Consider the following 23408-nt stretch of genomic DNA (forward strand, 5'->3'; position numbering starts at 1 on the left):
AAGCCTTACATCAGTTGTGGGCAAAATGCTGGAGTCCATCATTAAGGATGAAATAGCGGAGCACTTAGCAAATGGGGACAGGATAGGACAGAGTCAACATGGATTTACAAAGGGTAAATCGTGCTTGACTAATCTATTGGATTTTTTGAGGGAGTAACTGGTAGAATAGATGGGGAGAGCCAGTAGATGTGGTGTACCTGGACTTCCAAAAGGCCTTCGATAAGGTCCCACATAAAAGATTAGCATGGAAAATTGAGGCTCATGGGATAAAGGGGAAAGTTTTGGCGTGGATAGGGAACTGGCTGTCAGATAGAAAACAGAGAGTTGGAATAAACGGCTCATTTTCTGAATGGCAGGCAGTAACAAGTGGGGTACCACAGGGATCTGTCCTGGGCCCCAGCTGTTCACAATTTACATTAATGACCTGGATCAGGGAGTCGGATGCAGCATTTCCAAATTTGCAGACGACACTAAACTAGGAGGTGGGGTGGGCTCAGAGGAAGAGACAGGAAGCTCCAGAGCGATTTGGACAGACTGGGCGATTGGGCGGATAAATGGCAGATGCACTATAATGTGGACAAGTGCGAAGTTATCCACCTTGGGTGCAGGAACGGGAGGGCAAATTATTATTTAAATGGCAATAGATTGGGAGAGGGGGAAGTACAGAGAGACCTGGGTGTTCTTGTACACCAGTCACTGAAGGCGAGCATGCAGGTGCAACAGGCGGTCAAGAAGGCAAACGGTATGCTGGCCTTCATAGCAAAAGGGTTAGAATACAGGAACAGGGATACCTTGCTGCAGCTGTACAGGGCACTGGTGAGACCACACCTCGAGTACTGTGTACAGTTTTTGGTCGCCTCATCTGAGGAAGGATGTTCTTGCCATGGAGGGGGTGCAGCGGCGATTCACCAGGCTGATACCAGGAATGGCGGGAATGACCTATGAGGAGAGACTATGTAGTTTAGGGATGTACACACTGGAGTTTAGAAGATTGAGAGGGGACCTCATAGAAGTGTATAAAATTCTGACAGGTCTAGACAGACTGGATGCAGAAGGAATGTTTCCCTTGGCGGGTGAAAACAGAACTAGAGGACATAATTTAAGGATAAGGGCTAAACCATTTAGGACAGAGATGAGGGGGAATTTCTTCACTCAGAGAGTGGTGAACCTGTGGAACTCATTGCCACAGAGGGCAGTGTACGCCAGCTCATTAAATATATTTAAGAGGGAATTAGATATATTTCTACGGGCAAAAGGGGTTAAGGGTTACGGAGAGAAGGCGGGGACGGGATACTGAATTAAAGGATCAGCCATGATCTCATTAAATGGCGGAGCAGGCACGAAGGGCCGAATGGCCTACTCCTGCTCCTATCTTCTATGTATCTATGTAACCTCAGCTGATCACTCTACAAGCATATAATAGCAAAATACTGCAGATGTGAGTAGGAAAACAAGGTTCTTGTTAGGTGTTTAACTATTTTGTGCTTTTAAATCTATGGATTTTAAGGTCTTTTAAAAAAACCTGAGAACATTACGAAGAATAAATAATGATAACCAGTAGATCTTCAAGGATGGTAACCCTTTAGTTGAGGGTCTACTTGCCCTGACGCACTAGGGTCATCCATCTGTAGCACCTTGGAGGTGGACGGAATTGAAGGAACATCCTGTGCTTTTGTAAGAGGCAAAAAGTTAAAATGTTGCAAATGGGAGTGGCAAAAAATCATACTGCATGAAAAATGGGGGCAGGGATAATTATCTGAAATTGTTGAACTCAATGTTGAGTCCGGCAGGCTGTAAAGTGCCTAATCGAAAGATGAGGTGCTGTTCCTCGAGCTTACGTTGAGCTTCATTGGAACAATGCAATAGCCCGAGGACAGAGAGATCAGAGTGGGAGTGAAGCGGTGAATTAAAGTGACAGGCAACCGGAAGCTCGGGGTCACCCTTACGGACTGAATGGAGGTGTTCTGCAAAGCGGTCGCCCAATCTGCGCTTGGTCTCCCCAATGTACAGGAGACCGCATCGTGAACAGCGAACACAGTATATTAAATTGCAAGAAGTACAAGTAAATCGCTGTTTCACCTGGAAGGGGTGTTTGGGGCCCTGGACAGTGGGAAGGGTGGAGGTAAAAGGGCAGGTGTTGCATCTCCTGCGCTTGCACGGGAAGGTGCCGGGCGAAGGGGGAGGGCTGTTGGGGGTGATTGAGGAGTGGACCAGGGTGTCGCGGAGGGAGCGGTCCCTTCAGAATGCTGAAAGGGGATATGAGGGGGAAGATGTGTTTGGTGGTGGGATCACGTTGGAGGTGGCGGAAATGGCGGAGGATGATCCGTTGAATGTGGAGGCTGGTGGGGTGAAAGGTGAGAACAAGGGGAACCCTATCGTGGTTCTGGGGGTGGAGGGGAAGGGGTGAGAGCAGAAGTGCGGGAAATAGAACGGACACGGTCAAGGGCCGTGTCGACCACAGTAGAGGGGAATCCTGTTCTTGCCCCACGGAACTTATCTCTTCCTATCTCGGCTCTTTTTTCTCCCCTTGTCCAGTCTCTTCCCACCTACATTCGCGACTCTTCCGACGCCCTCCGTCACTAACAGTTTCCAGTTTCCTGGCCCCAACCGTCCTTTCCACTATGGGCGTCCAATCCCTCTACACCTCCATCCTCCACCAGGACGGCCTTCGGGCGCTCCGTTTCTTCCTTGAACAGCGGCCCAACCAGTCCCCATCCACCACCACCCTCCTCCGCCTGGCTGAACTTGTTCTCACATTGAACAACTTCTCCTTTGACTCCACTCACTTCCTCCAAATTAAAGGTGTTGCTATGGGAACCTGCATGGGCCCTAGCTATGCCTGCCTGTTCATGGGATATGTGGAACATTCTTTGTTCCAGTCCTACTCGGGTGCCGTTTCCTGCTCTCGCCCCTGAACTAGATAAGTTCATTCACTTGGACTTCCAATTTCCACCCTTCCCTCACCTTCACATGGTCCATCTCCGACTCTTCCCTTCCCTTCCTCGACTTCGTCTGCATTTCTGGCGATCGGCTTTCGACAAACATCCACTACAAGCCCACCGACTCCCACAGCTACCTGGACTACACTTCTTCCCACCTTGCTTCCTGTAAGGACTCTATTCCATTCTCCCAGTGTCTCCGCCGCGTCTGTTCTGACTAAGCCACCTTCCATACTAGTGCTTCCGACATGTCTTCCTTTTTTCCTCAACCGAGGATTCCCCTCTACTGTGGTTGACATGGCCCTTGACCGTGTACCGTTCTATTTCCTGTACTTCTGCTCTCCACCCCTGCCCCTCCCCCACCCCCGAACCACAATAGGGTCCCCCTTGTCCTCACCTTTCACCCCACCAGCCTCCACATTCAACGGATCATCCTACGTCATTTCCACCACCAACGTGATCCCACCACCAAACACATCTTCCCCTCACCTTTCAGCATTCCAAAGGGACCTCTCCCTCCGACACCCTGGTCCACTCCTCAATCACCCCTAACAGCCCGGCACCTTCCCGTGCAAGCGCAGGAGATGCAACACATGCCCTTTTTACCTCCTCCCTTCCCACTGTCCAGGGGCCCCAAACACCCCTTCCAGGTGAAACAGCGATTTACTTGTACCTCTTGCAATTTAATATACTGTATTCGCTGCTCACGATGCGGTCTCCTGTACATTGGGGAGACCAAACGCAGATTGGGCGACCGCTTTGCGGAACACCTCCGTTCAGTCCGTAAGGGTGACCCCGAGCTCTCGGTCGCCTGTCACTTTAATTCACCGCTTCACTCCCACTCTGATCTCTCTGTCCTCGGCCTATTACATTGTTCCAATGAAGCTCAACGTAAGCTCGAGGAACAGCACCTCATCTTTCGATTGGGCACTTTACAGCCTGCCGGACTCAACATTGAGTTCAACAATTTCAGATAATTATCCCTGCCCCCATTTTTCATGCAGTATGATTTTTGCCATTCCCATTTGCAACATTTTAACTTTCCTGCCTCTTACAAAAGCACAGGATATTCCTTCAATTCCTTCCTCCCCTCTGCCGCCCCCCCCCCCCCCCACCCCCCAACCCCTGTCTCTGCACCTGCTTAATATCTGTTACATCTCCAGCTTTTTCCAGTTCTAGGTCCTAGACCTGAAACGTTAACTCTTTCTCCACAGATGCTGCCTGGCCTGCTGAGTATTTCCAGCATTTTCTGTTGTTACTCTGTACAAGCAATTGCTCCTAGCGAAACATGTGAGGCGCAAGAAAAGCAATCTATTTTACTATGTCTACCCAATGCATTAAATGCTCTCAAATAATTTCAGCATTATATTTCTGACTACCTTTTGGGTTCCACAAAATATTTCCCATTTCCCAATTGACAGTTTACCTTTCACTCGCTCGGAGTTTTTCTGGGCCCTGGGTGTAAACTGCAATCGACCAGTCAACACAGCGAGCAAATCCTTCACGAAGCAGCAGCTCGGTGATATTACCATTCTGTGGATGAAATGAGAGGAATCTAACGTGTGTGCTGTTTTTTAAAAACAGAAAAGCAAATAAACCGAAACAATTCTTCTGGATATGTCACCCACAGAAAAGCAAGCAGTGCCTTCCCTTGCCTGTGCTTGTTGCAGACTCCCGTGCATCACCTTTTAAAAGTCAAGCCCAAAACAGTCATACTCAGTGCAAACCAGCAGAAAAGCAGAGGTAGGAGGCATGCTCCCGTTTACATTTTGTTCAGCGCTTTAATGAGGGCTAGTGCCACAAAGCAGTGCAAGTCTTCTGCTGTTTTCCCCTCCCCCCAGCTCTTTTCTAGCACAATGCCACTCCCCCTATTTTCTCCTGCACCACCAGCACTTAGAAGCAGACTATTTTCAGACTGCAGCAGCTTTTCCCAGCAGATGGCAAAATTGAGTAGCTTCAGCTGGTTGCAATCTTGCTTCTCACTATGAGACAGCTTCTCAGCCAGTCTAACATAGCACATCTACATATCAACATGGTGCACCAAGGGGTGAAAGAACACAGGTCCACTCCCATGATTCTTCATGCAGGAGGGTCCAAATTGTGGGAGATCAGCAAGCGACCCACCAAGCAAGGGTTAAGTTCTTCAAAAGATGGAGGGAAATGAGATAAAAAGGTACAAAGCACAAGTTGCCCCGACGGTCACCTGTCAAACAGATGTTGGCAGAAACAAGGGAGCATAGTGAAATCTACAGGCTACCATAATCTAAATTACTTTCATCAGACGCCAATGTTTTGCATCCACACATTAACATTCATCTGTTGAGATGATTAAATCTGCAGTACCAAGAGGAACTGGGCAGTGAACAGTGTACATCTATTCTTTTAACTCCAAGGACACAGCACAATAGCAGTCATGTGAAAGAGTTTGCCAAAGTCCTATGATTGAACATCCTGTCGAAACTCATAGCACAGACGCTCAAATGTCACTTTGGCGAGGTTGTCAGTTATCATTCGAGGAACCATCCAACACTCTCAGGAAGAGGTCATAAGATGCAAGAGTTTCAGGCACGGTAGAGGGAGCTTAAAAATGTATGTCATCCATATTACAGCAAATCTGAGAGTGGTCAATGGGATAGACTAGAGAAATTTATCCTGTGTCTAATCCATGCTGTTCCTGACCTAGATATATTTGATGGACAGTGCAGAATGCAATTTACTCTATCTAATATCCACATTATGCCTGACCTTCGAGAGCTTGGTACCAATACAAGAATGTTCCCAATTGTCAGATATTTCTCTGTCCCACGTGTACACACAATCTTTGCCAAATGGCACAGGAAGAGCATCTGTCGGGTCATTCTGTCCATTTCTCAAGACTCACCGGGTGAAGGATGGTGCCCAGAATGACCTGATTCTGCACACTCTCCAAGATGATCTGGACATCCCTTTGCAGAAGGCGCGATTCTGTGAAAAACTTTGCTTCAGCTGCAAATGGTTCTGGTGTTTCTGCCCCATCAGCTTCACGTTTAAATGTTGGGCACTGCGTAGACAAAAAGAGGAAAGAATTAGAAACTCGATGTATACTAGTAGATTACTGCCCACTGCAGAAAGAGCAACACAGCTGTTCTTAGTGCAATGCCATAAGATATTGCATACTTATAGCTATAGCAATAACAATGCTACAGAAATTTGACATAAATTAACTTCAGTGACCCAGAAAGAAATTGTGTGTAAAAGTAGACTATCGTACAGCTATTGGGTACTGTCAGTTTACCTCAATTGGTCGTACTCTTGTTTCTGGGACAGGAGGTTATAGCTTTAAGCATATTATCTAGGCAGGCACGCCAGTACAGTAATGTCAGAGGTGACGTTTTTCAGAGGATACATTAAACAGATTTGTCTGCATGTGCAGGTAGATATTAAAAGTTGTAATGGAAAGATAGCAAGCCTGGTATTGGGAAATTATGTAATCTAATGGGTCAAAGGGCTTTCTACATAAGAACATAAGAAATAGGAGCAGGAGTAGGCCAATCGGCCCCTCGAGCCTGCTCCGCCATTCAATAAGATCATGGCTGATCTGATCCTAACTGCCAATCCACTATCACAGAACCATCTCCTGCATCCAACAGAATTAGACACATGAAATAGGAGCAGGATCAGGCTACACGGCCCCTGGGCCCGCTCCGCTACCCACAGGGCCATGACCGATCCGAACCTAGGCTCATGTCCAAATTCCTGCCCGCTCCCTGTAACCCTTAATTCCCTTTACTTCTAGGAAACTGTCTATTTCTGTTTTAAATTTATGTAATGATGTAGCTTCTACAGCTTTTTGGGGCAGCATATTCCATGGACCTACCACCCTCTGAGTGAAGTAGTTCCTCCTCATCTCAGTTTTGAAAGAGCAGCCCCTTATTCTAAGACTATGCCCCCTAGTTCTAGTTTCACCCATCATCGGGAACATCTTCCCCGCATCCACCCGATCCAACCCCTTCACAATCTTATATGTTTCAATAAGATCGCCTCTCATTCTTCTGAACTCCAATGAGTAGAGTCCCAATCTACTCAACCTCTCCTCATATGTCCATCCCCTCATCCCCGGGATTAACCGAGTGAACCTTCTTTGTACTGACTCGAGAGCAAGTATGTCCTTTCTTAAGTATGGACACCAAAACTGTACGCAGTATTCCAGGTGCGGTCTCACCAATACCTTGTACAACTGAAGCAATACCTCCCTATTTTTATATTCTATCCCCCTAGCAATGAAAGCCAACATTCCATTGGCCTTCTTAATCACTTGCTGCACACTAACCTTTTGAGTTTCGTGCACCAGGACCCCCAGATCCCTTTGTACTTCAGTACTTTCCAGTTTCTTGCCATTAAGATAATAACTTGCGCTACGATTTTTCCTGCCAAAGTGCATAACCTCACACTTTCCAGTATTGTATTCCATCTGCCAAATCTCTGCCCACTTACTTAGCCTGTCTATGTCCCCTTGCAGGTTTTTTATGCCCTCCTCACTCACTACTTTCCCTCCCATCTTGTATCATCTGCAAACTTTGATATGTTACACTCGGTCCCCTCCTCCAAATCGTTAATATAGATTGTAAAGAGTTGGGGACCCAGCACGGACCCCTGCGGAACACCACTAGTTACTGATTGCCAGTCTGAGAATGAACCATTTATCCCAACTCTCTGCCTTCTGTTAGATAGCCAATCCTCTATCCATGCCAGAATATTACCCCCAATCCTGTGATTTTTTTTATCTTAAGCAATAATCTTGTGTGGCACCTTGTCAAATGCCTTTTGGAAGTCTAAATACACTACGTCCACTGGTTCCCCTTTATCCACCCTATATGTTACTTCCTCAAAGAACTCCAGCAAATTTGTCAAACATGACTTCCCCTTCATAAAACCATGCTGACTTTGTCCTATTAAATTATGATTATCCAAATGTCCTGTTACTGTCTCCTTAATAATGGACTCCAAAATTTTACCTACCACAGATGTTAGGCTAACCAGTCTATAGTTTCCAGCCTTCTGTCTACTGCCCTTTTTAAATAAGGGTGTTACATTAGCAGTTTTCCAGTCTGCCGGGACCATTGCCGAGTCCAGGGAGTTTTGGAAAATTACCAATGCATCCACAATCCCTACCGTCACTTCCCTCAAGACCCTAGGATGTAAGCCATCAGGTCCAGGTGATTTATCCGCCTCGAGTCTTCATCCAAAGCAAACTTGTGGTTTCAGCCAGCCCCTTTCATGTCATGCTTTAGAGAATGCACTGACTTAATGAGAGTAATGACTTGAGCACAGGCAGTTGGTTGCTGCCAAGTATAATCTTCCGCCATCAATCTGCATATTGAATGAATCGACTGCTTTTAGAATTACAAGCCGATTTTGCGCCATGACTTACAATGCCACACAAAGATAGAGAGAAGCAATTCTTTTTAAATTACTATATTAAATAATGAATTAACCAGACTCAAGGGGCCATATGGCCTAATCCTGCTCCTATTTCTTATATTCTTAATGAATTAACCAGATGAATTCTTCCATTGTTAAATAAGAGATTGGGCACTGCAGTGGGCAAATGATGGTCTTTCATTTCAGGGGCCCGAGTTCAAGTCTTGCACAGATTGATGGAGTGAAGAAAGTTTCTTGTGTGCTGGCTATAAAGGGTCTGCACAAAATCAGTTTGACCAGTTAGTATGGGCACAAAATGGCTCTATGTCTGTGACTCCAGAGGCCATAGGGTGGCTGATGCAGAAACTGGTAAAATAAGGGGCTCCCTTCCCAGGTTCAGGCACATTGTTGAAGAGTAGAGGGAACTTTACTCTGCATTTAATCACGCAATATTTGATTTAAAAGTGCTGGACGGGGCAGAGTAAAGGGAGCTTTACTCTATCGAACCCATGCTATCCCAGGGCTCGGGAGTGCCTACTGGAGATTTTGGGGGGGGGGGGGAAGATCAGAGTGGCAAGTGCTCCATTCCCCAGCAGTAATGTCAGTCACTGAGCACAATTTTTGGTTAAGTCACCTGTGACATTGCTCTCAATAAATCAGACGGTTTCATAAGACGACAAGTATTTTAACCATGTAATATCTAATATACTATTCTATTAAAGCAGAAAAATGTTTAAATTCACCTGGCTCCAAGACCAGAAAGTCTAATTGCTGTAAGTAAGCACAAACCGAGGTGATTCAGAATTTAAATATTTGACCAGTGAACTTTGCAGATTGAGATATGCTAGTCAGTTTCAGGTTGTAAATCAACCAGCATTTGAAGATGGTTTTGCAAGTACAATGTCTGGAGTGGGTTGATGCAACATTTTCACTAGAAATTTATAAATATATAGATGATAGCAACTGACATCTAAGCTCACAACTCAACTTCCAAAATTGAGATCTCTTAAGGAATTTCCTATCCTCTATTACAAGCAGCATGCGAGACAAAAGTGAACCAGCACTGAACTCTACTCAAAAGGCTCTTCCACTTGGGACTGCTAGCAGGATGAGGAAGCAGTAAGGATCATTAGAAACCTCGGCATGGGGGGGGGGGGGGGGGGGGGGTCACATCTCACTGGTGGTCAAGCATGCCGTGCCATGGAATAGTCAGATATGCTCACTGCTGCGTGAAACTTTATGAACTCAACTGGAGATGGGGGGGGGGGGGGTTAGGGTAATGGTGTGAAGAGAAGACAAAGTGCAGAGGGGGAAGATACCAAGGAGAGGTCAGACACTTCCCCAGAGGAAGGGCATATCATTAAGCTACCCTTACACATCAGCTCGTTTTACCACATCTTTTGCCAATGCCAGAGATGAGCACTTGCTCACCTCCGGCAATGATGGACAACACAGGCAAGCCAGGGGATGGGAAGAAATAAAAACAGAACTTGCTCTCCAATAATGAAAAGCTCATGTGTTGAGGGATAATTTTACAAAGTTAATTTACTCCCACGACAGCATCGCCAGCCAAGGGCAGACAGTTCTGAAAGCAGTCTCAAGGTGGGTGAGAGAGCACAGCCTGGCATCACCCTCCCTCTCTTACTATCGGAATGGAGGGGGGAGCGCATATCTTCTGGCTGGCATCGCCTAGCAACAAAACTCGGTTCAAAAAAAAACTCAAAGCTCAGAGGATTGCAGGTGCTCACATGCACCCTCCATGGCAGTGTTACTGGGGCAGAGATGAACTCTGCCAATCAAACTTCAGCAGCAGCCAAGTTTAATCCTGGAAGGGAAAATACTGATTTACCATCTCGATCTTTCAAAACAGCAGCACGCCACTCAACTTTGTAGAAAACCACAAATAAACGACCAAAATAACTAAGAGATATTGTGGCAAAGCCACTAAGAGACTCTGTGACTGGTACAATTGCCTTTAATCATGTTTATTACCTTTTAATGTTGGCTCTGGTTAAACAGAGCTAGATCGACAAAATCGCGATCTGACGCGATGACGTCATCACGTGGGTCATGTGACGTCCCAACGGCGGGAAACGTGATGACGTCAGAGGTAGAGGGCATTTCCAGCTAGTCCTCGTGTGGAGTGATAGTGAATAGACCTGTTTAGAGCTTCTCCTGCATTTTCTTGTTTTGTAAAGTTTTAGTACATTAAACTCAGTTTGTTAACTACTAGTGAGTTTATAGATTCTTTGCTAGGAGTGCAGAGACTCCTACAATATCCCTTTTTTGGAGAGGGTGAAAGAGAAAAAGGGGGTTAAGGAGAAAATTAAATGGCCACAGAAATGTTGACTTATCCTTGAATATTAGGATTCAGGAAAGGGGGAGGGAGATTTTGCTACCAAATGATTTTTTATTTTAATCTTGGCTCCCAACATCTTCCACTCAGTGTAGTAGTACCGAGTTAAAAAACAGAAAATGTTGGAAATACTCAGCCAGTCAGGCAGCATCTGTGAAGAGAAGCAGAGCTAACGGCCCTGAAATTAGGATCGGGTGCTTGCCGCGCGTGCAAGCCCCCGATCTGCACTCACCCTGCGCGCCGACATCTGAAGCCCGGGCCTGCTGGGAATTCCTGTCACTGGCCCGGTTCAGATGTCGGCACGATGTGCTTACCTGATCCAGCGGCGTAGTTAGTGCGATGTGCCGGCTGGGATCAGGTGAGCACTGTGCAGCCAATCAGGGGAGGGGAAACTCATTCATGAGTTTGACAGAAAGAGCTGTCAAACTCATGAAAACTCCTGGCCCCAAAACACTACTTAAACCTGAAAGAAAATTTAAAAAAACATTGCACTACTTAAATGAACAATAAAGAACTCTGAAAAACTATTTTAAACAATAATTTAAAAAAAAATTTTTTTATTTATTTAATTTTAAATCGGGTCTAAAACTAAACTTACCTTACTGTAAAAATAACAAGCCAGTGGAAAAAAGTTCTCAATTGTACTAAAAGCCCACTTACCTGAAAAACTAAGTACTTACATGTGGTTTTTCTATGCATAAAGACCGGAGACCTTTACACACGCGCAACTCTGGGGAGGGAGGGAGGGAGGGGGGGGGGGGGGGAGAGAAGAAAAGGAATTTCACTGCGCACGCGCTGCCTGTGCAGTCGCGCGCGTTCTGCCTCTTAACCCCTTGGGTCAGAGGACAGGAAATGCCGGTTTTCAGCGCATGCGCATGCTGAAAACCAGCAATTCCTCCGGGCACACGCGTGAGTACCCCCTCCTTACTCACGCGTTGTGCCCGCAATTACTGGGTCATAGTTTCAAGTCAATGACCTTTCATCAGAACAGGTCCGAGTTCTAACAAAAGGTCATCAACCTGAAACATTAATTCGGTTTTGCACTCTCCACAGATGCTTCCTGACCCGCTGAGTGTTTCCAGCATTTTCTGTTTTTATTTCAGATTTCCAGCATCCACAGTATTTTGCTTTTGCTGTGCAAGTAGTACTGAGTTGCTGCCACAGTTAAACAAAGAAACATGTTTCAGCACTTTGACAGACATCCTGAAAATACATTGGGGTTGTCATTGAGCAATTACCCAGGGTGTGGTGATTTTTTCATTTTAATATGAAGGCTGGCACAGTGCATTGGGAAATCAGTGCGATCTACTGAGAGCTTACAGCCTCAGCCATGTCCCGGTTGGAAATCAGTCTGAACTTGCACACAAAGCAGTTCATTGCAATTACACATGAAATGCAACAGAAATCTTGTTCCACAGATGTACCTTGACACCAGAAAGCATAACCGTCACCAGGTAGTAGTCAGGCAGCAACAAAGCTCTCACCACACTTCCATCTCGCACATGCTCAATGATAGCTGTAAAAAACAGAAAACATTCGGTCTACATCCCTTGAACAAAGCACAATAGAAGCTTGCAATAATCCAGCACCTTTAATGTAGAAAACAAAGGTGCTTTATAGAATGGGGAAGAGGGGGGGAAAAAACTACGGGATCAATGGCAAACCCCGAGCCAAGGGGTAACCAAAATGTTAGTCAAGAAGCGACTTTTGTTTTTAATTTTTTTTTAATTAAAAAGGTGGGGAGAAGTGAGAGACGGATGGGTTCAAGGAGTGAGTTCCAGAGAGTGCATCCCAAGGCAGCTGATGGCGTGACCATCCACAGGTGAGAGAGATGAGGGAATCCACATTAAGACAGATTTGTAGGGCACGAGGTTAGAAGGTTTAAGTGATAGGGTGTGCAAAGTTATGGAGGAATTTGAAAATGGAGAATGTTAAATTCAATACTTTGTGGGACAAGAAGCAGGTGTTGATCAGGGAAGATGGGTGGGATGGACAAGCAGGACAGCATGCAGCGGGCTGAGCTTTGAACAAGTTGAAGTTTATGGTAGACGATGAGACCAGCAAGAATGATGTTGGAGCCTTGAATTAACAAAAACATGGGGGTGAGGAAAGGGTGGAGGTGGGTGATGTTGCAGAGGTGGTAATAAGCAGTCTTGGGGATGGCTTGATCCCACAACTTTCTGACTCAGGAGAGTGTGCTACCAATGAGCAACAGCTGAAATAGAAAGTGAAATCTCAGCAGTTCAAATCCAAAGTGCAGATGCCTGATCACAGTGTACATTCTCCATGCGAGACAACTAATCGGTCGGTTGTTATGTGCAGAATAAATGCTCCATAAATTTCTTAATTCAACCCTGTAACAGCCTCAGCAACTTCAAGTTAGTGGCCCAATGGCCCCATCTGCACTATAAAACTACGGTCAGATGGAATAAACAGGCAGCTAACATCAATCACAATTCTTTCCAATTTATTCGGAGTGCCACAACAGCAAGATTTCATCCAAGCTCAGTCTCTGGACCTTTTAAGAGTGTGACCGACAACAGCAGTTCCAATAGTCCCAGTACCAGATGGCATGCAGCTGCTGTGATCAGCATAGAAGCATACAGCACAGGAGGCGGCCATTCGGCCCACCTTGCCTGTGCCAGCTCTGACAGAGCTATCCAATTACTCCCACAACCCTGCATTTTCTCCCTTTGAGTATTTATACAATTCCTTTTTGAAAGTTATTATTGAATCTGCTTCCACCACCCTTTCAAGGAGTGCATTCCAGATCATAACTCAGAGTAAAGAAAAACAGTGCCCCCTGGTTACCGACCCTCCTGCCAGTGGAAACACCTCTATCAATTCTCCCCTTCACCTTCTCTGCTCCAAGGAGAACAATCCCACCTTCTCTAATCTTTTAGCAGATGTTTAGAAAAAAGCATAACCAACAGTCTAAATTTAAAGCTTCACAATAGAAGCATTTTTGTAGAAAGCAAAACTCTCAGTACATTGCACCAAACATCATCTGTAGCCAACAGTGAATAGGTGAGCTCCTCCTCATCCCATTCCCACCCTCCCCACCCAGTGCTGCTCACTAACAACCACTGCAAGACAGACAAGAAAAGCCCAGGTGGTGACTCCCTCCCTCTGGGAAAAGCAATCCACTTCTACTTGGTGTTTGGGAACCCATTACATGGGGAGAAATCACCAAGACATATCCCATCACTATCATTATGGTCTTGTGTCATTTAACCACCACAGCCATGACATCCTGAGGAGCACCTTTTGTAAACATTGTCTAAAATACTGCCAATTTGCCAGAGTTAGCCATGACTTACAGAATACAGACATCAAGAATGGAATACATTGAGCGCAGCTCAGAACTCAAAGATGAAGCATCAAAAGTTACAGCAGATGGGAAGAGTTAACCTGACTCACTAACCGTTAACTGGTTTCTGATGATTGGAGTCCACAAAATGGCGAGGATTCTCTATGGTGTATTTCAGATCTCGAATTGTGTGCGAACCACCGCCATCACCCCACATTCCCTTCTTTGCGGCTTTCGCTTGATCCTCAAGTTCACAAAGTCTGGCTTGCTCGGGGCTAAGAGGAAAATACAACACAATTAGCAGATTGGGGGGGGGGGGGGGGGGCTTAGAAGAATAGAACTTCAGACAAAATCCTGTGCACCATTCCCCAAACCTGGTGGGCAACATGCCTCTGCCAATGTAGCTCCTGAACCTAGGAAGTATCTGCATGATCATGTTTTTTCTACACCTCATGGTCTTCCCTCGCACCAACCAATATAATGGGCTGATATTTGGAATTCATCACACGAGGAATCTGACACAAACCCATACCCCACCATTCTAGGACATAAATGGTTCCCTGATGCTTTGTACCACCTACCCCAAACTCTCTTCACAAGGACTTTAAGTCAGTTGTACAAAAATTCTATGAAGTATCACTAACCACACACATCATGCAAAACAGTACAAGGCATGAAAGAGGAGGAAACTGCTCCTCTTTTCTAAATGCTTAGCACATTTTCTCCACTCAGTCTTATTCAGACAAGTTCAATTTGGTCATTAGAAATGACTGATTAGGCTCTTAACGACTCGAGCAGTTAGCAACCATGGCAAATCCAGTCGGCAGGTCCCAGTTTCAAGCTTCAGTCATAGCCAAGTTAGCTGATCTCAGCCAGCAAAACAGTAGGCGGTGCTACAATTAATCTCAACGCCTCTGAGTTTGGAAGGGGGGGAATGCCAAGACTACCCACTCTCAAATGCTATCCAGAAAGCCCTGCTGGGAAAAAAAAAATCCAATCTGCCTTGGCTAAGTTACCCCAGTAGCCAAATGGCTCGTCAACACTCAGTGCCTAGGCTCGTACAAAGAAATGCCAGTTGGTTGAGATACCAGAGGGCTCTCTGTGCCTGTAGAACAGTGTCTCGTTAAAGAGTTCATGCTTTCAGCAGGAAGGGATAAAATTGGCAGAGAAAAAGAAAAATGTCAATTAATATTGCGCACTCCTGTGATGGATGATAACCAGGTTCCCACCCCACACCTCCAATTCCCCACACAGTGAGATTTGCAATTTCACTCAAATCACTGGAGATGCCACATCCCCACAGGAGCAGGGAGAAAGTCACCTCTCCATTTGAGAACACAGTGACGTGCTGTCAATGCAAACATATGCACATATGTTCTCAGAGGGGGAGAATTTGGAGGGGGGGGGGGGGGCGGCGCAGCAGACAAGAGGGGACAGAACCAAGAAATGAGGGATAATTGCAGCACCATTTGCAGTTCTTGCATGAAGCAGTTTAATTTAAAAAGCTATTGAGTTTTCCTTAAATCAACCCCACAATGTACAAAGGCAGCAAGATGGAACAAAAAAAACAATCTTCACCCATATAAATGCCTGCAGACCATTACTTCTGCCCACACTTCGAAAGGATCTCAGCAAGTTTCAATGTACAAATCTTTGAGGGTTGAACCCTGTTGTTCAGCAGTTTTGGGACTCCCTCCTCGGGGACTGAGGCGAGGGTTCAACGCTACTGGGCCCCCTAGTCCACAGACACTTGGTTATTGATGCACTATATTATTAATACACTATTATTGACTTCAACTGGGATGAAGGGGTGGTAAAAGGGAACAATGCTGTAATCTTTTCTTCATTGCCCCGCACTCTGAACTCTCCAATCAAATTTTATTCAAGGCAATATTCATCAACCTCAAAACCAATTTACATTTGCTGGAGAGAAGGAAAGAAAAAACTAAACCAAAGGGGAAACAAGTTGGCATTTTAAGCCAACAACCGCTGCTTTTTACCTTGCCCCTCCCGAGTTAGAAAGTCCAATGTTACCCTATAGATTATGGAGGGTAGGGAGAGCACAAAAGATCCTCAGTTTCTTCCAATTCATCAAGTTTTTTTTCTCAAATATATAAAGTACTCACTTTGTTCCTCGAATTCCTTCTCTACGCACTGCAACCAATCCCTCAGTTAACAACGATTCTGCAATGTTCTCCCCTGTTGTATCTGAATTACCAAAAGCATGACATTAAAAAACATTTCACAGTCCATTAATTCAGAAAACAATGCCGCAGAAAACAGTAATCGAGAAACCAAGCATGAGCCTTGTATGAAGATTCATCCAGCAGTAATTAGGTAGGTTTTATAAAATATTCAAGAGAATCAGAAATGTCTGGATTGGGTTGGATTAATTGAAGGCCACAACAGCGTTAGTGTCATGGTATGTGGGAGGGACCGGGATTAATGAGCCAAGTATCCTTCCCCACGGTTTATGTTCTATTCCAAATAAACAGACACTTCAAAAACAAATCTATTTTTGCATTAAATGCCATATTAATGGGCTCCAAACATACATTTTAATAAATTCTATCAATGATACAACGGAGCTGCCCTACACCTAACAATCCACCACGGCCATAAACCCACCAACCGCCAGTATAGCAGGTACCCAGGAACAAGCTGCAGGCTTGCAACATAATTCAAGGATTCAAACAACTCTTTAAACAACAAAAACAAATCCCAAACAGAGAGTTTAAAAGCCAGGCATTTTCCCACATGAGAAAGGGGGAATTACCATGGACCACTTCTGGACGCTCCCAGCAATCAGTTATGAAGCATCAGTGGCAAAAGCCAGACAACTGGTGATCTGTGCTCAGTGGGTGAATGGAGTTTGACAAAAACCAAAAGAAAAAAACCCAGATACCTTGGAGCCTGGGACAGAAAGCAGACACTTGCAGGAGTAACACACACTTCACTGGTCGTTCTGAGAGTGTACAGGCATTATGGTTTTCCCCTCCCTCGTGTTCTGCTCCTTTTTAAATGGTGCTCATCGGTAATATCCTCTTGCTCTGATGAGGGGTCAACACCTGAAATGTTGATTTGTCTATTCCCTTCACATGTGCTGCTTGACCTGCTGGGTGTTTCCAGCACTTTAAAAAAAATTTTTACCTGCATCAGTTTCCATTTTAATATTTAAATCTACCCCCATCTTCCTCAGGCCCATTGCAAGCCAACTGTTGCATGGAGACCATTTTGTACTGCTCACTCCACAGGAAGTTTTAGGAACATGGGAACAGGAGATGGCCATTCAGCTTCTCGAGCCTGTTCCACCATTCAACGAGATCATGGCTGATCTGTATCTCAACTCCATCCACCTCCCTTGGCTCCATATTCTTTTATATCCTCGGCTAGCAGAAATCTAAATCTCAGATTAAAATAATTATGATTTGAGACAACTTGGCAGCCTACTTTTTTTTTTTTTTTTTTAAATAAAAGGACAATTAAACCACAAATGTAAGGGTTTTCCCCCTAATGTTCATTCAATATTCTATTTTAATGTTCAAACTTAACAGGAACTCTTGCCATCAACTTTGACACCCTTTTTCATATCACTAGTCCTCAATTTCCACCATCAAGACACAAGTAAGGAGTGTGATGGAATACCCTCCACTTGCCTGGATGAGTGCAGCTCCAACAACACTCAAGAAGTTCGACACCATTCAGAACAAAGCAGCCCGCTTGATCGGCACCCCATCCACCACCTTAAACATTCACTCCCTCCACCACCGGCGTACCGTGGCTGCAGTGTGTACCATCTACAAGATGCACTGCAGCAACACCTCCCAAACACATGTCCTAGAAGGACAAGGGCAGCAAGCGCATGGGAACACCACCACCTCACACACCATCCTGACTTGGAAGTATATTGCCAATCCTTCGTCACTGGGTCAAAATCCTGGAAACCCCCTACCTAACAGTGTGGGAGTACCTTCACCACACGGACTGCAACGGTTCAAGAAAGCGGCTCACCACCATCTTCTCAAGAGTAGTTAGGTATGGGCAATAAATGCTGGCCTTGCCAGCAACGCCCACATCCCATAAACGAATTTTTAAAAAATGCTAATTCAGTTCATCAACATGCTTGCACTATGATATTATTTTGCATCATAACAACTCGCTCAACTGGTTAAGCGCATTTAGCAGGCCAGTGGAGGTCAATGCTCCAAAGTTCACAAAACCTATTAAAAATTGGGTTCCACTGCGCCGAAGTCTGTGCAGTTATACCCAATTGCAGTCAATGGCGCGAGGCATTCCACCGCATAAAAGTATCGAACGAGTCCTTGTGAAATATGTTTGGAAGTCTCAAATCAGCTCTAATTGGACATAGATCTATAGCACAACACGAATGACAATTTGTTGCAAGTTAGCACTGAATTTGAATACATGAAAATAGGGCAAGAATAGACCAACAGGCCCTCCTGTGGGACAGGGCTAGCATTGAGAAGTCTGACAGTATAATGAATCACAGCTAATAATTCTTACTCCTTGGGGGGGGGGGGGGGGGGGGGGGGGGACAAAAAACAAACGGGAAAGGGGCAATTTAAAGAAAAATTCAGGAACACTCCTCCCACAACTCCAGAAGGCAATCAAAGCACCAAAAGAGCAGTTACCCTCGAGTCCATCAGTAGGTGGATTTAATTACCACGTCCTCCCTGGATATGCCACACTTGTCACTCTTAGCAAGACAGTAAAAAGTGAGGATGGGTGTCGATATAGGAAAGAGAGCCTGGTGTGGATGATCATTAACTTCAGACATATTACTGGACAGAGGAGAAAGCTTTCAGCACCCAGCCTCTACTTTAGTACAGTGGCACATTATTCCAGCATCTCACCTAAACGACATTCCTTAAATTCTTGCTAACATCTGAAATTGGAGCTTATGATTCTTTAAAGATCATCACCAGTATAATTTTAGACAAATCATATTGCAGTTTCAACAGGAAAATTAAATTGAGCAAAGCACAAGCCCATTAATCTTTAATTAAAAACCCCAACAGCAGCATTAGTTGAAGGTTGGGAACTTGGTACCTGCTTAAATGTCACATTTTGTTTAAAAAAAGGGGACAGTGGCCTGACTGCCATCATTGATGAGAACATTTGTCTTAGAATCACCCATAATACCAATTCTTATCCTACTTGCATCAATGAAGTAGAGAAAATCGTGCTTTGCAGCCCTGAAACAAGGCAACAGAGAGGTGACCTTAGAGGTATGATACAGTAAACTGTATAGAAAAGTGAAATCTGAAACAATGCTCCGAAATAAACTGACAAAAGTAGGTTCAAACTAGTAAATTGCAGATTTACGGTCCATGTCAGGAAGTTCTTCAGTGATCAACATATGAAATGGATTGCCAGCCTAGGAGTTGAGGCAAACAAAATAGAATCAGTTAAAATAATTGGATTCCATGATTTATTTAATTTTTGGTGATTGGGGGGGGGGGGGGGGTGTGCACAGTGGAAGAGAAGAATACTTTCAGGTCTTTTTGAATAGATGCCCTTTCAGCGTACATTCATCTCGTGATCGGCTTAGTAGTGTTAACTTCATAGCTCAGTAGTGGGTGGGGACCACTAGTCCATTTTGAAAGGGGAAATGAAGAACAAGGAGCAAAAAAGCAGCACAGCCTGCCATAACTTGGCAGCAGCAAAATGTATGGCAGTGAGGAGCCAGGTAAAGAAAAAACCAGACAATTGTGCAAATACTGTTCTGAAACTTAGCAGCCAATTACTACTCTCTTTAATCGTAGTAGCATCCCACCCTATAGGCCTCGACTCATCTACATTTATCAAAAGAATTACTGGAACTGGTCCCAGCCATTGGGCACCAAGAATTAAAAGGACAACAAAGAAGTAAACTAAGGTTATAATTTAATTAAGATGACGAGGTTACCAAACAAGTTACTTGTGTGAATTATCTGAACTCCTGATATACAAGGCATAAAGTTTAGTATCTATATTTTCATTAAGGCAATCAGTTCATTGAATATGGAGATATTCCTATGCAATAGAAAAAAGGAGATGCCATTTTTATAATTATATACACACAAGGTTTGAGGATATAATCATCAGATAATTTTTTTCCCTTCCAATATACAGTGGCTGAGGGGGAGAGACAGGACAGGTTGATGCAGTTCATTCGACATCCGCAGCTTGTATAAATACTACTTCACTAACCTTTGCCCAGGTAAACCATTCCATATTCTCGACCTTGGGGAGTCTTGTACTCCACAGTGAAACACACCTCTTTTCCAATCAGTTTCTTCCTGAGAAACTCTCGAGCTGGCCAGGCCCAAGGCTGTAAAAGAGCACAAGAAATATTGTACACGAGTAACAGACTTATGGAACAACGAAGGAAGGCAAATAGCATAAAGGGGTCCAATTGACAACTAGGTGCATTTCTGAAAAGGGAAATCTACAAATTTAGTAAAATTCAGGTTTGTAATTAATTCAGGCTTGTTAGACCCAATGGCTAAGGTTTTTTTCCCCTCATTTATAAGAATTTGTATGACAATTATTCTGGAACATATAAAGCTAGCACTGAGCAGAAAGTGTATACATTACATACATACCAATTTTTTAAAAAACAACTGACCTTCCCATTCTCTTCCTGCCAAAGTTTTGGGAGGGAAGGTTTTACATAGGATATACGGCACAGAAACAGGCCATTCAGCCCAACCAGTCCATGCCAGCATTTAGTCTCCACACGAGCCCCCTCCAGTCTTTCTTCATCTAAATCTATCAGCATAATCTTCTATTCCCTTTTCTGCATTTGGGGAGGGCTAACGAGGAAAGGGAATACACATTAAATGATAGGACACTTAGTGTAGAGGAACAAAGGGACCTTGGAGTGCATGTCCACAGATCCCTGAAGGTAGCAGGCCAGGTAGATAAGGTGGTTAAGGCGGCATACGGAATGCTTGCCTTAATTAGCCGTGGCATAGAATACAAGAGCAGGGGGGTTATGCTTCAACTGTATAAAACATTAGTTAGGCCTCAGCTCGAGTACTGCATGCAGTTCTGGTCACCACATTACAGGAAAGATGTGATTGCACTAGAGGGTACAGAGGAGCGTTACAAGGATGTTGCCAGGAGTAGAGAACCTTAGCTATGGAGGAAAGACTGGATAGGCTGGGTCTTTTTTCCTTGGAACAGAGGAGGCTGAGGGGAGACCTTATTGAGCTGTATAAAATTATGAGGGGCCTAGATAGGACCTATTTCCCTTAGCAGATGGGTCAAAAACCAGGGGGCACAGATTTAAAGTAATTGGTGGAAGGTTTAGAGGGGGATTTGAGGGGAAATTTCTTCACCCAGAGGGTTGTGGGGTTCTTGAACTCTGCCTGAACGGGTGGTAGAGGCAGGAACCCTAACCACATTTAAAAAGTACTTGGATGTGCACTTGGGATGCTCTAACCTGCAGGTCTACGGACCAAGAGCTGGGAAGTGGGGTTAGGCTGGATAGCTCTGTTGGCCGGCGCAGACACAATGGGCCAAAATGGCCTCCTTCCGTGCTGTAACTTTCTATGATTCCCCAATATGTATACCCTCGCATTTCTGGTATCATCCTTGTAAATCTTCTCTGCACCCTCTCCAGTGACTCTATCCTTTTTATAATATGGCGACCAGAACTGCACGCAGTACTCCAAGTGTGGTCTAACCAAGGTTCAATACAGGTTTAGCATAGCTTCCCTACTTTTCAATTCTAAAAGTCTAGAAACAAACCCTAGTGCTTATTTCCCTGTTCTCTCTCCCTCCTAAAAAAGAGAGAAAACAGGGAACTACAGACCAGTTAGCCTATCAGTAGTTGGGAAAATGCTAGTCTATTATAAAGGGTGTGATAACAGGACACTTAGTAAATATCAATGGGATTAGACAAAGTCAACATGGATTTATGAAAGGGAAATCGTGTTTGACAAACCTACTGGAGTTTTTTGAGGGTGTAACTGGTAGAATAGATAAAGGAGAACCAGTGGATGTGGTGTATCTGGATTTTCAGAAGGCCTTTAATAAAGTCCCACATAAGAGGTTAGTGTGCAAAATTAAAGCACATGGGATTGGGGGTAATATACTGGCATGGATTGAAAGTTGGTTAACAGACAGGAAACAGAGAAGGAATAAATGGGTCTTTTTCAGGGTGGCAGGCGGTGACTAGTGGGGTACCGCAGGGATCAGTGCTTGGGCCCCAGCTATTCATAATACATATCAATGATGATTTGGATGAGGGAACCAAATGTAATATTTCCAAGTTTGCAGACGACACAAAACTAGGTGAGATTGTGAGGAGGTGCAAAGAGGCTTCAAGGTGATCTAAACAAGTTGAGTGAGTGAGCAAATACAAGGCAAATGCAGTATAACGTGGATAAATGTGAAGTTATCCACTTCGGTAGGCAAAACAGAAAGGTAGAGTATTATTTGAATGGTGATAGATTGGAAAATGCTGATCTACAAAGGGGCCTGGATGTCCTTGTACACCAGTCACTGAAAGCAAACATGCAGGTACAGCAAGCAGTTTGGAAGGCAAATGGTACATTGGCCTTCATTGCAAGAGGATTTGAGTACAGGAGCAAGGATGTCTTACTACAGTTATACAGGGCTTTGGTGAGACCACACCAGGAGTACTATGTGCAGTTTTGGTCTCCTTACCCAAGAAAGGATGTACTTGCCATAGAGGGAGTGCAGCAAAGGTTCACCAGACTGATTCCTGGGATGGCAGGACTGTCATATGAGGAGAGATTGGGTCAACCAGGCCTGTATTCCGTTTAGAAGAATGAGGGGATCTCATTGAAACGTATAAAATTCTGACAGGGCTAGACAGACTGGATGCAGGGAGGATGTTTCCCCTAGCTGGGGGGTCTAGAACGAGGGGGTCACAGTCTCAGGATACAGGGTAGGATATTTAGGGCTGAGATGAGGAGAATTTTTTTCACTCAGATGGTGGTGAATCTGTGGAATTCTCTACCACAGAAGGTTGTGGAAGCCAAGTCACTGAATATATTTAAGAAGGAGATAGATAGGTTTAGACACAAGGCATCAAGGGGTATGGGGAGAGAGCGGAAATATGGTATTGAGATAGAGGATCAGCCATGATCATATTGAAATGGTGGAGCAGGCTCGAAGGGCCAAATGGCCTACTCCTGCTCCTATTTTTCTATGTTTCTATGTTTTCTATGCTTTATTTGCTTTTTTATGGCCTTGCTAACCTGTGTCCCAACTTTTAGTGATGTGTATTTGTACTCAGAGATCCCTTTGTTGCTCTACCCCACCTAGACTCTCACCCTCCAAGTGATGTGACCTCCCTATTCTTCCTACCAAAATGTAATACCTTACATTAATCTGTGTTGAACTTCATCTGCCAATTATATGCCCA

At 44.7% G+C, this 23408-nt stretch overlaps 1 protein-coding gene across 1 annotated transcript in view; it reads right to left on the reverse strand.

The window, feature by feature from the left end:
- The window catches only part of snd1 (staphylococcal nuclease and tudor domain containing 1), a 1037556-nt gene that overhangs the window by 983936 nt on the left and 30212 nt on the right, over nt 1-23408 (reverse strand). Inside the window, exons 3-8 of the mRNA XM_086010590.1 lie at nt 20219-20339; nt 16132-16213; nt 14120-14280; nt 12120-12211; nt 5821-5979; nt 4366-4472 (exon numbers count right to left, since the gene is read on the reverse strand). Coding sequence (XP_085866716.1) covers nt 4366-4472; nt 5821-5979; nt 12120-12211; nt 14120-14280; nt 16132-16213; nt 20219-20339 — 722 coding nt within the window. The remainder of the gene's footprint in view (nt 1-4365; nt 4473-5820; nt 5980-12119; nt 12212-14119; nt 14281-16131; nt 16214-20218; nt 20340-23408) is intronic.

The sequence above is a fragment of the Somniosus microcephalus genome, chromosome 17 (assembly GCF_052327205.1).
Source record: "Somniosus microcephalus isolate GS21.2 chromosome 17, FLI_Smic_1.0, whole genome shotgun sequence".
In the NCBI taxonomy this organism is placed as follows: domain Eukaryota; kingdom Metazoa; phylum Chordata; class Chondrichthyes; order Squaliformes; family Somniosidae; genus Somniosus; species Somniosus microcephalus.